Source organism: Embiotoca jacksoni, unplaced genomic scaffold (assembly GCF_022577435.1).
Source record: "Embiotoca jacksoni isolate LCO1_2020_lvr unplaced genomic scaffold, fEmbJac1.0.p SCAF_35, whole genome shotgun sequence".
Classification (NCBI taxonomy): Eukaryota; Metazoa; Chordata; class Actinopteri; family Embiotocidae; genus Embiotoca; species Embiotoca jacksoni.
Genome location: NW_027185387.1, coordinates 1,453,838 through 1,467,699, shown reverse-complemented (window position 1 = coordinate 1,467,699; position 13,862 = coordinate 1,453,838). Strand labels below are relative to the sequence as shown.

The 13,862-nt window shown below is 45.1% G+C and overlaps 1 protein-coding gene across 1 annotated transcript in view; it reads left to right on the top strand.

Annotated features, from left to right (window-relative positions):
* lrp4 (low density lipoprotein receptor-related protein 4) overlaps nt 1-13,862 on the top strand; it is a 63,679-nt gene that overhangs the window by 44,712 nt on the left and 5,105 nt on the right. Inside the window, 18 exon segments of the mRNA XM_069165798.1 lie at nt 1,557-1,733; nt 3,737-3,862; nt 4,687-4,895; nt 5,266-5,347; nt 5,440-5,545; nt 5,634-5,835; nt 6,026-6,215; nt 7,840-7,971; nt 8,414-8,554; nt 8,705-8,791; nt 8,886-9,057; nt 9,165-9,327; nt 9,954-10,179; nt 10,413-10,716; nt 11,697-11,915; nt 12,078-12,212; nt 12,964-13,072; nt 13,389-13,581. Coding sequence (XP_069021899.1) covers nt 1,557-1,733; nt 3,737-3,862; nt 4,687-4,895; nt 5,266-5,347; nt 5,440-5,545; nt 5,634-5,835; nt 6,026-6,215; nt 7,840-7,971; nt 8,414-8,554; nt 8,705-8,791; nt 8,886-9,057; nt 9,165-9,327; nt 9,954-10,179; nt 10,413-10,716; nt 11,697-11,915; nt 12,078-12,212; nt 12,964-13,072; nt 13,389-13,581 — 2,973 coding nt within the window.

Sequence of the window (13,862 nt, the reverse complement as noted above, 5' to 3'; positions counted from 1 at the left end):
CCAACAACATTTGAGGCATTAAGAAACATTGTCAAGAGGCAAAAGGAAAAAAAAAAAAAAAAAAAAAAAAATCTTTTGAGCTAATGCAGCTGCGTTCGCCCGTTTTTTGTTTTTTTTTTCAAATTCTTCCCGCAGGACCACATGTGAATTAAACGAAACAGTTTGTTACTCATAAAACACATGAATTAATTAAAATGATTAAAGCTGAGCTTATATACGAGCACTCGCGCACAGTTGCTCTGATCTTCGTGGCTCATCAGCATTCTGATCTCCCTCCAGTTTTTACCCATTTTACCACTTGACATTTATGCCACACCGCCGCCGCCGCTCTCTGGGAGCAGGAATCACTTTTTCCATCCGGCGGCTACTTCACTGGAGGAGGATTAAGCCGGAGAAACAAGAGAGAGAACATGAATTTTGGACGAGTTTGGAGGCAGAGCAGATGTTCCCCCCGGGAGAGCAAATGTGAAGTGTTCAGACTGATCGGGATTGTTTTCCACACGAGTCGACCGTTTGTTAAAATGACAAAAAGTAGTCGCAGGCTTTAACACGTAGCCAACTTTTTTCTTTTCTTTTTTTTTTAAAGGCCGTAAAGCTTAATTTCACAATCTGCTTTCTAATAAAAGAAATGAGGTTTTACATGTCAACATCGGTTTCTGCCAAAAGTCCAACAAATGACATGAATCATTACTCCATTCACATTTCCTCTATTTTTCTTCTCCCTGGTTTGAAGTGACATCAGCTACTCTTTGATTATTGCTCATGTCGTCACATGTTTCGGAGAAATCTTGTTCTTAAGTAATGAAATGAAGTGATTTAAAACAACTGGGCCGATTAGTGTTGCCAACAAAGTCTTTCTGTTGTTCAACTCCAAAACCTTATTAAAGAGCTTTTAGACCGCAAATAGACACAACTCCACATTTACTAAGCTTTTAATATTTTTTTCTGGATTACAGCTCTCGTACAGAAAAAAAATCAAGTCCACATTCAGATCTCTTAAAAACAAAAATAACAAGGTGAATAACATTTTTATTGTGGCCTGAGACGGTAAATATATCTGTCCGGTATCGGTCTGACCCGGTTCGAGGTGTGTTCTCAGTCTCACCGGACGGAAAAGTCCCATTATGAATGGAAAACCAATGGAGCGCCTCTGGTTTTGGACGCTGCGGTCACCATTTAAAGCGGCTACAGGCCGATGAGAGGCAGCGTAATTGAAAGCAGCTCTAAACGGGGACGATATGACATCAGCCAAGCCCACAGTACAGAATGAGAGGATGTTTGGAGAGCGCTGGTGGAACAAGCCAAAAGTAGCATTTTGATCTTTCCATGTTTTTTGGTGTGTTAAAATGTCCTCGAGAATCTCACAGAATCATGATTTTGCTCATTATAAAGGTGTCGATCTCAGCGTCTCGTGTTTGTGCACTTTAATGCCGAAACAAACAGCTCGTTCTTCGTTCAACAGCTCAAAAAGTATAATTCTTTTTTCTTTTCTTTTTTTCTCGACTGTTGTCATCTCTCGAGCCTTTCTCTGACCCCGCCGTCTCTCTCCCCGTCAGGCCTCCCCCACCCGTTCGCCATCACGGTGTTCGAGGACAGCCTCTACTGGACTGACTGGCACACCAAGAGCATCAACAGCGCCAACAAGTTCACCGGCAAGAACCAGGAGATCATCCGCAACAAGCTGCACTTCCCCATGGACATCCACACCCTGCACCCGCAGAGGCAGCCCGCAGGTCGGTGCGCGGCTCGGTCGGAAACGCTGCGATCAGATCCAGCGTGTTTCGAGGTTTTACTGATAAAAAACCCCAAAATAAAACAAAAAAAACGAGCGGTTGGATCAGCTGGCAGCAGCTGCAAAAAAGACCATTTCTTTCGAGAGAACTCGGTATGCTGTGTTTTTTTTTAACACGTATCAAAGATTGTTTTGTTTGTGTTCGATTTCATTCGATTTTTCTTTTTCTTCTTTCATTGTCGTCAAAACCGCTGAAAGAAAACTTGAAATCGGACAACAATCGATAGCGTCACAAACGGAGGAGTTTAAAACGTTTTGCGTTGCAACGAACAGCAGAAAGAAATGGCCGAAGTCCATTTAGAGAAAATTACATTTTTTTTCTTTGATTGTATTTTTTTTTTTTTTTTTGTGTCCAAAACATTTTTTTCTTTGCTGTGACACAAAAAGCAGTGAAAACAACACGGCGTGTAGACAAAAGGCAGCGCACGCTGTACGGTACCACGCTTTATTTAGTCGAGAAAAAAACAACAACTCCATTCGTGCTGTGTTTCCAAATGACATACTTCACTCGGTACACTAACAAATAGTGCTCTTACTTGTGTAGTGCAGGACTTTTAACAGTAGTGGCATTGTTTTGAATCGCACACAGCCGTTCTGCACCGAACGGAAATAACCTCCGGCATGTGAACACATCGGCGACCAAAAATATCTGCAGCTGTAATTATTTTACCCAGAAATCAACGTGTTTTCCGTTTAACACCCAATAAACACACTGATTCTTCTGTCCGGCAGCAGTAATGAAAAGGAAACTTTTGTGTGGTGTTCAGGGCCAGCTGCAGCTTCCTCCCAACGCTTTAATTTGAAAATTCTTTACGCCGGTTGGCCCCGCCCCCTTTCCTCTACATAGCCAAGACGGCGACCGTTCAGGGTGGAAAGTGTCCGGCATCTTCTTTTTTGGATTTCTTTTTTTTTTTTTTTTTTTTTTTGGAGTGCATCATCCCGGTACTTTTATGTTTGTGTACTTAACTGTGAACTCAGAATAATGAGCGTTAGTACACAAGTACGCCATTTGGGACGCAGCATTGTTCTCCATTCATGAGACTTGGAGGCTCCTTATATGGTCATTTATTTACCCCACTTCTTTTTTTTTTTTTTTATAAATATTTTTTTTTTTTAAGCTTGTAGCAGTAGAACGAGTTGTTGACAATAAAATGCTGGACAACAAAAACAAACAATTTCAATATTACTGTTCTGGAAGATGAGCTGGTTGAAACAACACGCGCACACACACACACACACACACACACACACACACACGCACACACACACACACACACACACACACACAGGAAACGGGAACCTTCTGTTTCACAGAAGTGAGAAGTTGTCTCAGATCGTCAGACGACAGGATGATTTGTTCCGCTGGTGTCGGACCCCGCGGTGAACTGGCCGGTCGAGATGTTTTCATCAGCGTGATAGCGAAAGCCCCGCGCTCTCTGCTAACAAACCGTGTTGAGCTTGACCTCCGTCCAAGAGAAAGTTTTTGTTATCACGCTGATAAAATACTTGTAACAGTCCGACTCCGACGTGAACTGTGAGCTGCCTCTGTGCTGGCAGAAGGAGGTCGGGCTTTTTTTTTTTTTTTTTTTTTCTGTTTTCGTTGGGTTTCAGTCAGTCATGTCAGTTCACGTCTCAGTGAAACTCTGCTGCAGCCGAACAAAGAAAAAGAGGCTTTAGAAATCAAGTCCAATCTACTCTGACTCGTAGAGAAACAGAAGAATGAAGCTCTGCAGTTTTGCTTCATTACAACTTCGACATTTTGGAAAGTTTGCTTATTTGCTTTGTTGCCAGGGGATAGATGAGATCGATCTGAAACTGGCGAGAGGATCTCTTTGGGTTTTAATAGATAGAAAAATCAAAATTACAATCACAAAGTTTCTGAACTCATTGTTTACTGAGATGTGTGTGTGTGTGTGTGTGTGTGTGTGTGTGTGTCTCCTGCAGGTGGACGAAACCGCTGTGGCACCAACAACGGAGGCTGCAGCCACCTGTGTCTCCCTAGCAACAAGACGTTCACCTGCGCCTGTCCCACCGGCTTCAAGAAGGTCGACCACCACAACTGTGCCAACGGTCAGTTCCTCATCAGTTGTGTCATAACTGAGTGCATAGCATCCATGTTTTTTTTTTTTTTTTTTTTTACGTAACAGTAAATCCCAACACTAACTATTTCAGCCAGTTGGCGCAAATTACGGTATTTTTAAAATGTATAAAAAAACACCTGCATTTGTTTAGGTCGTTTTTAGTGGTAATTACACCCGCAGACATGTTTGTGTCCTTTTTATAACCCGGATTAAATTGGATTGTGATTCTAAACAAAACATTCCTTACTTATGAACTGATCTACATTTTGTTTTTTACTACATTTTTGGTCTTCTACTTCTTTGACTGCAAAGTTTTACAGTCCGTGTTCAGAAGCCCAAATTGAAAAAGATAATCCTGTAACACGCATTTGATTTGATCAGCCAGGCAGTCGAGGTGTAGTCTGTCAGAGGAAACAAACTTTTAGTGGGAAAAAAAAATGATTATGAAGCTTATATTACACGTAAAGTGAGCTCTTAATTAATAAAAGTTTAAAACGAGTTAGATTACACGTTACGGTTCAGTGCTGAACTCAAATTTGATGGTTTTAAAGAATCCCATTTTTTCTTTTTTTTCACTAACTTGTAACAATTAAACTGCTTAAAATATAATTTAGACACTTACACAGCCTGTAATAATTAAAACATCTACATTTTATTCTCTTTCTAGATATTTTTGTTAAAGGAAAGTTGTGATTTATAATATTAATCCTTCAGCTTGGTTGGATTGTTTCCCTGTAGTGCTGTTTTGTGTTCACCTGTTGACCCCACTGTTAAACCTAGAAGACTGACAGAAGACCTTTGGTCTTTAATCAGGTCTTGACAAGTTCCTGCTTTTTGCCCGAAGGACGGACATCCGACGAGTCAGCTTCGACACAGAGGACATGTCCGACGACGTCATCCCTCTGGCGGACGTGCGCAACGCCGTGGCGCTGGACTGGGACGCCAGAGACGGCTACGTCTACTGGACGGACGTCACCACCGACTCCATCAACAGAGCGCTGTGGAACGGCTCCAAGCAGGAGGTCAGTGACTCGCACAGGGGTGACTGAGCTCCCATCATGTCTCATCCGTCCCACACTTAACAAGGAATCAGAGCATCACAAGTGGAAGACAGAATCTTAAGTTTATACAATACTGCCATCTACTGGTGGACGGTGTGAAAGTGCAACAACGGTCGATGCTCTCGTCTTAAATTCAGTTCCACCTCCTCGATTTTACCACCAAACAGGAGAATAACCTGACAATCAATCGCAATTTCAACAAACAAGAGCTGCAATCGTGGCTGGAAGAGCGTCTGAGGCCTCAAAAGTTCAATATGCTTCATGAGACTTCAAGGAAACGAGAAGAAAAGATTAAAATATTTAGCTGTCCCTTTTTTTTTTTGTGTCCCAGGTGGTGGTTGACACCAGTCTGGAGAGCCCAGCAGGTTTGGCAATCGACTGGGTGACCAACAAGCTCTACTGGACCGATGCTGGTAAACAGCCTCATGTCACATATCCTCATATGAATTATATTTCAAATGCGTTTTGGTTAAATCGCTTCAACCTGCCATGTTTTCTGCGTCAGGTACGGATCGTATCGAGGTTTCTAACGCCGACGGGAGCATGCGGACCGTCCTGATTTGGGAGAACCTAGACCGGCCCAGGGACATCGTCGTCGACCCGATCGGAGGGTGAGATTATTAAAGAAGGTTTTAAACAGGAACAGATCGACAAGGACACCACGCGGAACTGTAATTCATTTGGTTCTATCCTCCGCAGCTTCATGTACTGGACCGACTGGGGCGCCAACCCAAAGATCGAGCGGGCGGGAATGGACGCCTCCAGTCGCATCGTCATCATCTCGTCCAATCTGACGTGGCCCAACGGGCTCGCCATCGACTACGAGACCAAACGTCTGTACTGGGCCGACGCCGGCATGAAGACGATTGAGTTTGGCAACTTTGACGGTTCTGACCGACAGGTACGGGACGTTTTTTTACGATGTTCATTTTTATCCTCACAAAGTTTTCATTTGCATGCAGATTATTTTTGGGAGCAAGTATTTACATTTTTAGCAGTATTTTGATGAATTGGTTTAATTTAATTTGGAGTCGAGCCAGTTTAGGAACGTTTACGCACCCTCAGACCTCGACTGCTTCTTTCACGTACAGGTTTTGATCGGCAGCCAGCTGCCTCACCCCTTCGGCCTGACCGTGCACGAGGACAAGCTGTACTGGACAGACTGGCAGTCCAAGAGCATCCAGAGCGCTGACAAGCTCACCGGCTTGGGACGACACACGCTGGCTGAAAACCTGGAGAACCTCATGGATATTCACATGTTCCATCGCCAACGCGAGACAGGTGAGTGACAAACACCCGAGGCGCATAACGCTAATTTATGTAATCGCTGTCAATAATGTCAATCAAACACACACTCCTCCAAAAACCCGTCTCTTTGAAGGTTATTTTCGAATTAATGACGGGATTATTTCCAGATGGACCGCCAGAAAACTAAAAAGAAGGACAGAGTTTAGCGAACAACGCCAAAACAACTCATTGAGAAATGTTATTGACTCTGAATTTTATGAGACTAGTTTAGTAGAGATGTTCTACCATCTGTTGTGGCCAGTGAACTGTACTTCGCTGTGGTCTGCTGGGGGAGCAGCATTGGAGCCGGAGACACCAACAGACTTAACAAACTGGTGAAGAAGGCCGGCTCCATCATTGGCTGCAAACTGGACAGTCTGGAAAAGGTGGTGGAGAGGAGGACGCTGAGGAAACTATTATCCATATTGGATAATCCTGACCACCCTCTCCACCACCTGCTGCAGGGACAGAGGAGCACTTTCTCCAATAGACTCCTCCAGCTCTGCTGTCACAAGGACAGATACAGGAAATCATTCCTGATACAGATCATTCCTGATACAGGAGATCATTCCTGATACAGGAGATCATTCCTGATACAGGAGATCATTCCTGAAACAGGAGATCATTCCTGATACAGGAGATCATTCCAGATACAGGAGATCATTCCAGATACAGGAGATCATTCCAGATACAGGAGATCATTCCTGAAACAGGAGATCATTCCTGATACAGGAGATCATTCCAGATACAGGAGATCATTCCTGCCCACTGCAATAAGACTGTACGATAACTCACCTCTGGCAAAATCCATCACACAGCAATAACACTGGTGTCTGTGTTTCTTGTTTGTTTAAATATAAATATATATAGATATATACTGTACTGTATATACTGTGCATTTTTATATTTAATATTTTTTACTGTTATTTTATTGCTTTCCTGTATATATAAATGCTGCTGTAGTGAAAAAAAATGTCCCCTTGGGGATTAATAAAGTAACTATCTACCTACCTACCTAATGGGAGTTTATGGAGACGGAGGCTTTCTGGAGCCGACCTCTAGTGGCACTCGGTGGTATTGCAGCTTAAGGCGCTTCAGCATCAGCCTTATTTTTCAGCCCCAGAAGCTACGTCCACTTTTATATACAGTCACTGGTCAAAAACCTCATTAGTTTTTTTTTTTTTTTTTTTTCCCATGTGGAAATAATCCTGTGATTTATGGGCATTTACAAACATGTCTTTACACTTACGGACCACATTTTATGATTTGTTTTGGACAAAAGAAACAAAATCTCCTGGTCTGATTCGTGCTGCCTTTTTACTCTGAGCTCAGATCTCTGCTGACACCGACGGGTAAACCGAACCCTCATCATTGCTTGAGAGGGCAGGGCCTCGGGAGCTCCTACCAGGCAGAAACCTCACTGATGTGTGTGGGGCTCTATCGTGCATCCCAGAAGGCTTTTCGCTGTTTGTATCTGTAACGTTATGTGTGTGTGTGTGCGTTTTATTTTTTGTTGTTTGCCCCAGTTTCTCCCAAGCCGCTCCGGTTCTTTGGCTCTGAGCTGAAAAGTAGGACGGGTTGGTGAACTTGAGTCTGTTTGTATCTTCCCTCTGTACAGTGCATAACCCGTGTGCGGTGAATAATGGAGGCTGCAGCCACCTCTGCCTGCTGGCGCCCGCTCCCAAAGCCTCCAGCTGCGCCTGTCCCACCGGGATCAACCTGCAGTCGGACGGAAAGACCTGCACGCCCGGTACGAAAGGAAACGATCTCTGGTTACAGTTCAGAAACATCTGACCCGAAAAGAAAATTACAGAGCGGGACGTCGCACAGCAGTTTTTTTTGTTTTTTTTTACATTAATGCCGCATTCAGTGAGGATAAATATTTACAAACAAATGCAGAAATCATATTAAAAAAAAAAAGATTCTCCTTAAGATCTGTCCTCATAATTACATACCATTCTTACATGACATTAATATCTCAAAAGTAAATAAAAAGAAAGGAGAACAATAATAGTGACAAAATCCTTGAAAAATATTTGGTTTGTAAGTCTCCGAGTAAAAGGAACTTCTGATTCTAGAAAGATGCTAAAAAGCATGAAAGCCCGCTTTGTTTTCTGCCAGGAAGCTTATGTGTGTGTGTGTGTGTGTGTGTGTGTGTGTGTGTGTGTGTGTGTGTGTGTGTGTGTGTGCAGGGATGAGCAGCTTCCTGATCTTTGCGCGGAGGACGGACATCAGGATGGTTTCTCTGGACATCCCTTACTTCGCCGATGTGGTTTTGGCCGTCAACAGCTCCATGAAGAACACCATCGCCATCGGTGTCGACCCCAAAGGAGGTTTGTGTGTCAGATTTTGGGGGAAAAAACAAAAAACTTGTTTCCATTGGATAATGTAGAAATGGAGTCCTTACGTGTGTGTGTGTGTGTGTGTGTGTGTGTGTGTGTGTGTGTGTGTGTGTGTGTGTGTGTGTGTTGCACCTCCTGCAGGAAAAGTCTACTGGTCTGACAGCACGCTGAAGAAAATCAGCAGAGCCAACATCAACGGATCAGCGCAGGAAGACATCGTATCTACAGGTTGAGGACGACGTCTAACACCTCACCGCACCGCGCGGTTCGATTGCACTCTGTCGTCGTGACGTGACTCCGTCTCTCTCGTCTCTCTCTGCAGGGTTGGTGACGACCGACGGTCTCGCCGTGGACGCAGTCGGCAGGAAGATCTACTGGACGGACACGGGAACCAACCGCATCGAGGCCGCCAACCTGGACGGCTCCATGAGGAAAGTTCTGGTCTGGCAAAACCTGGACAGCCCTCGAGCGATCGCCCTCTACAACGAGATGGGGTGAGGCTCCGGGAGCTTCGCCACATTCGTTTGATGCATTCGCTCTCATGCTTCCTGGGGTCTGACCTGTTGAGCTGCGCCTCCTCCCTACCCTCTCTCTCCTCCAGCTACATGTACTGGACGGACTGGGGCGAGCACGCCAAGCTGGAGCGCTCGGCGATGGACGGATCCGACCGCGTGGTCCTCATCAGCAACAACCTGGGCTGGCCCAACGGCCTGGCCATCGACGCCGCCGGCTCGCAGCTACTGTGGGCGGACGCTCACACCGAGGTCAGCGGACGACTCCTCCGTGACCTTTGACCTCACAAATCACAAACTGTAAAGAGGACAAAGAAATAATGATAATTATAACCTCTGTTTAGAATTTTTTTTTTTTTACAACAATCGCTTCAGAAAACACACAAAGACATAAAAACAATAAAAAAGAGGATTTTGAACATTAAACGAAAAAGCAGTTTGATGCAGGACGATGCTTCAGTGGAAATCCGTAATTTGAGAATTGTGAATTTGAGATTTAAAGCAGCAGGAGGCAAGTTGAACTTCCACATTTTAAAGCCGTCGACCTCTTTCTCTGCCCAAAATGACCTCGGAGTGGCTGTGATTGGACAGTTATGTGCTACCTAACCCTGATTGGTTGTTTGATTCAGACCGTGCCCAGTTTTTTTTAATAAAATACTAAATACAAAGAGACGGGTGCTCACAGACACATTTTGTGGGATGAACCCTTCAATTAAATATTATTAGTGACATGCACTGGTCAAATTATACAAATTAGAATGAAATAATTTTGCCACGTGCACCTTTTTAAAGGGTTAATGGCTCAAAACTGAATTGGCCGAAATTGTCGCGAAGTCCTGGCAGCCAACTTATCGCTCATCTGTCCGGGTCCTCCGCAGCGTATCGAGGCGGCCGACCTGAACGGACAGAACCGCCACACCCTCGTGACTCCGGTCCAGCACCCGTACGGTTTGACCCTGCTGGGCTCCCACATCTACTGGACCGACTGGCAGAGCCGGAGCATCCAGCGAGCCGACAAGAACACCGGCACCAACACCATCACGGTGCGAGCCAACCTGCCGGGCCTCATGGACATCCAGGCGGTGGACAGGGAGAGGCCGCTGGGTGAGTCTGAGGACGGGAAGTGGAGTTTATGTCCCACGAGGTGAACTGGAGATGAAGGTTCAGGAGAAGTTGTGTGTTAAAAATGCCGGAAATTACCGTCACGTTATTCGAATGCGGAGAAAATCTGGAGGGTGTTTCGTGTACGTTATAGATTTGTTTCTTCACGGTCGTGTCGTGTGTTTCTTCGAGAAAATCTTGATTGCTGCGTGTCCCTCCGTCCGCGTCCTCTCCAGGGTTCAACAAGTGCGGCCGGAGGAACGGCGGTTGCACCCACCTGTGCCTGCCTCGCCCCAACGGCACCTCCTGCGCCTGCCCCACCGGCATCCTGCTGAAGGGAGACGGCAGGTCGTGCGACGACTCCCCGGAGACGTACCTGCTCTTCTCCAACCGCGTCAGCGTGCGGCGGATCTCCCTGGACACCAACGACCACAGCGACGTGCACGTCGCCGTGCCCGAGCTGCACAACGTCATCTCGCTGGACTACGACAGCGTGGACGGGAAACTTTACTACACCGACGTCACGCTGGATGTCATCAGGTTGCGAACGCAGACATCAGCATGAAAACGTTATTTATCTTTTCGACTTAATTGCAGTCATTTTTATGATTATTATTATTATTATTATTATTACTGGGGCTGTTTGGGTGTCTATCGTCCAGAAATACTTTCAGAAATACACCAAATAATTTAAACAAAAGTACAGATTCGGATTAGAGTTTGGGCAGAAATGTCAATTGTTATTTACATTTTTTTGGAGAAACCAAAAAAAGAGACTAAAAACACGTCAGTGCTACTTTGAGAAACCCGTTCCTTTTAAATAAAAAAAGATTCAAATATATCTAAGAGGTAACAATAACAATAAACTTTATTTGTGTAGCACGTCATACAAGAAATGCAGCTCAAAGTGCTTTACAGCAACAAAATTACAGGCTTTCACATAACAAACATAAAAAGGAAGATTTAAAAATAAAATGCTTAAGAACAGATACCAAAATTTATGAAATTAAACACAAGAGAAAAATTTGTATAAAAATATCCAATAAATCAATATGCATTTTAAAGGCCCGGTCGTGCAAAGTGCAGAACTTCAGGAGTAGGTAGTTAAAGGCTAAAGTAAAGAGATTAAAATATTAAAATAGTGTCTATAAGTATCTGTATTATATGTGTATTAGGGACGAGCGAATACACTGTTACCTATATCTGCATCCTTTAAACTAACTAAATGATCTGTGTACCTATCTGTACTCGGATGGGGCGGGGCTTGATCTGGAAGTGGGCGGGGCTTCGACCAGAAGTGGGTGGGAAGTAACCAAAGTTTTTCATTTCAACCTGAGATTAATATGGGTTGCTCAGAAATTGCTAAATATATTATTTATTATGCAATATTATAGTATTTAATAGTAACGTAACCATAAAATAATAAATAAAAGGTAAGTTCATACTTTTACCTGTATAATCAGGATCATTTTACATTCTTCCAATCAAGTAGTCCTTTAACATTTTTCTTTGTTCTTTAGACGTGCAAACCTGGATGGCAGCGGCATGGAGACGGTGATCAGCCAAGGCCTGAAGACCACAGACGGGCTGGCTGTGGACTGGGTGTCCAGAAACATGTACTGGACTGACACCGGCCGCAACACCATCGAGGTGGCCCGTCTGGATGGAACCAGCCGCAAAGTCCTGGTCAACAACAGTCTGGACGAACCGCGAGCCATCGCGGTGTTCCCCAGCAAAGGGTGAGAGAACGAGGCTTCGGCCGCAAATTCAAATTTTAGGGTCCAGACTCAAAAAAGAAAAAGTTCATGAAGCTTACAGGGTTTTTTTTTTTCAGGTTTTTTTTAATATTTTTTTATCGTACAATAGAAAGTCTCCTCATCAGTTCAGCCTTGTCTCTGCAGGTTCCTGTTCTGGACCGACTGGGGCCACATCGCAAAGATCGAGCGATCTCACCTGGACGGCTCGGACCGAAAGGTTCTGATCAACACCGACCTCGGGTGGCCCAACGGGCTCACGCTGGACTACGACACGCGAAGGTCAGAGGGAGAAGCACGTCTGAGATACCTGGACGGCTTTTATTTTTCCACGCGGGAGCCTCGTAAATTAAATTAGACGCTATGAAAGTTTAATCAGCTACCGGTCCCTGATTGTACAACAGCTTATTGTTCAGTCCCTCCGGGATTTCCATTTTTTTTTTTTTTTTGTGATTGATGTGACCAAAATATTTTTGATTTTGCGGCCGATTTTCTCAAAAATTGCGATGTCATTTGCGAAGTGAGTTTTTTAACGTAAAATTGCGGGAATTTCGAAAAAAAAAACTGTCGAGAAAGAAAATGTGTAATTTTTTTGATGAGCACGACCTGATGAAGGGATAAATATGTAATCACTTCCTTCGATAGTAAGCATTTAATTAGAACATTTAAATCCGTAAGACAATTATATCACATACAGAAAGAAATCAGCACACTTTAAAAACAGCTGTTGTTTTGTTTTTTTTTTCCTTCCAATCTTTTTGCTCCACGCTCTAGTCCAGCAGGTGGCGGTAACGTACCCCTATGTGTGTCCGCCAACAATATTTTTGTTGCTAAAGCGAGTTGTTTGAAAAAGACGTACTTTATGCCGCCGATACTTTCAGCACGGCTTCAGCTGACGACATTAGTTGCAGAAAAAAAATTAAAAAATAATAATTAATTGTTAATTATTTTGATCGCGAGATTGCGAAATGTCCCTGTAGATACCCGAGGTGATGCGGTCAGAATTCACGTTATCCGCGCTGTATTCCCGCAGGATCTTCTGGGTCGACGCCCACCTGGACCGGATCGAGAGCTCGGACCTGAACGGCAAACTGCGTCAGGTCCTCGTCAGTCCCGTGTCCCACCCGTTCGCCCTCACGCAGGTACCCCACCCCCCCGCCCGCCCCCCCCTTCCTCCTCCCGGCTGCCTCCTCCCACTCACCTGCTCTCTCTCACTCATCGGCTCACCGTGTGTGACTCCCACTGGTCGTCGTTTCCTCTCCGTCCTCCTCCAGCTCCTTCATACTGAACCCATTCGACTTAACCATTTCTTCTACTTCCCTTCCACTCTCTGACCCTCATTTTTCTTCCTCCCCTCTGCCCCCCCCCTCCCTCTTTTTCTTCCTCTCTGGCCCCCTGCTCCTTGTCCGTGTTTTTTTCCCCCCCCTCTCCTCTCTTTCTTCTCCCTCGTTTCCCCAGTTGAAGCCGGTGTCCTCCCCTCTAACCCCTTTCTCCCGACTCTCGCAGCAAGACCGCTGGATCTACTGGACGGACTGGCAGACTAAGTCCATCCAGCGGGTGGACAAGCACACGGGCCGCAACAAGGAAACCGTGCTGCCCAACGTGGAGGGCCTCATGGACATTATAGTGGTGTCGCCTCACCGGCAGACAGGTAAGGAGGTGAACGCCGTCCCGACACGGGAGACGGCGAAGACCCCTCTCTCCCTCTTTATCAGCGTTTCTGTGGGAAGCACCGACGAGCAAAGGGCGTCGGCCGGTCGAGCGCCGAGTCAGCGGAGGCCGACTTGGACGTATGAAAAATATTCACAGCGGGGACGTCTTTCAATAAAATCGCTGACAGGGCTCGTCGGCGCGAGATAAGTGACCTGTTCTCAGGCCCTGGAAAAAAAAGAAATCTGATTCCAGCCACTTTGATGTTAATGAGCTAACCGT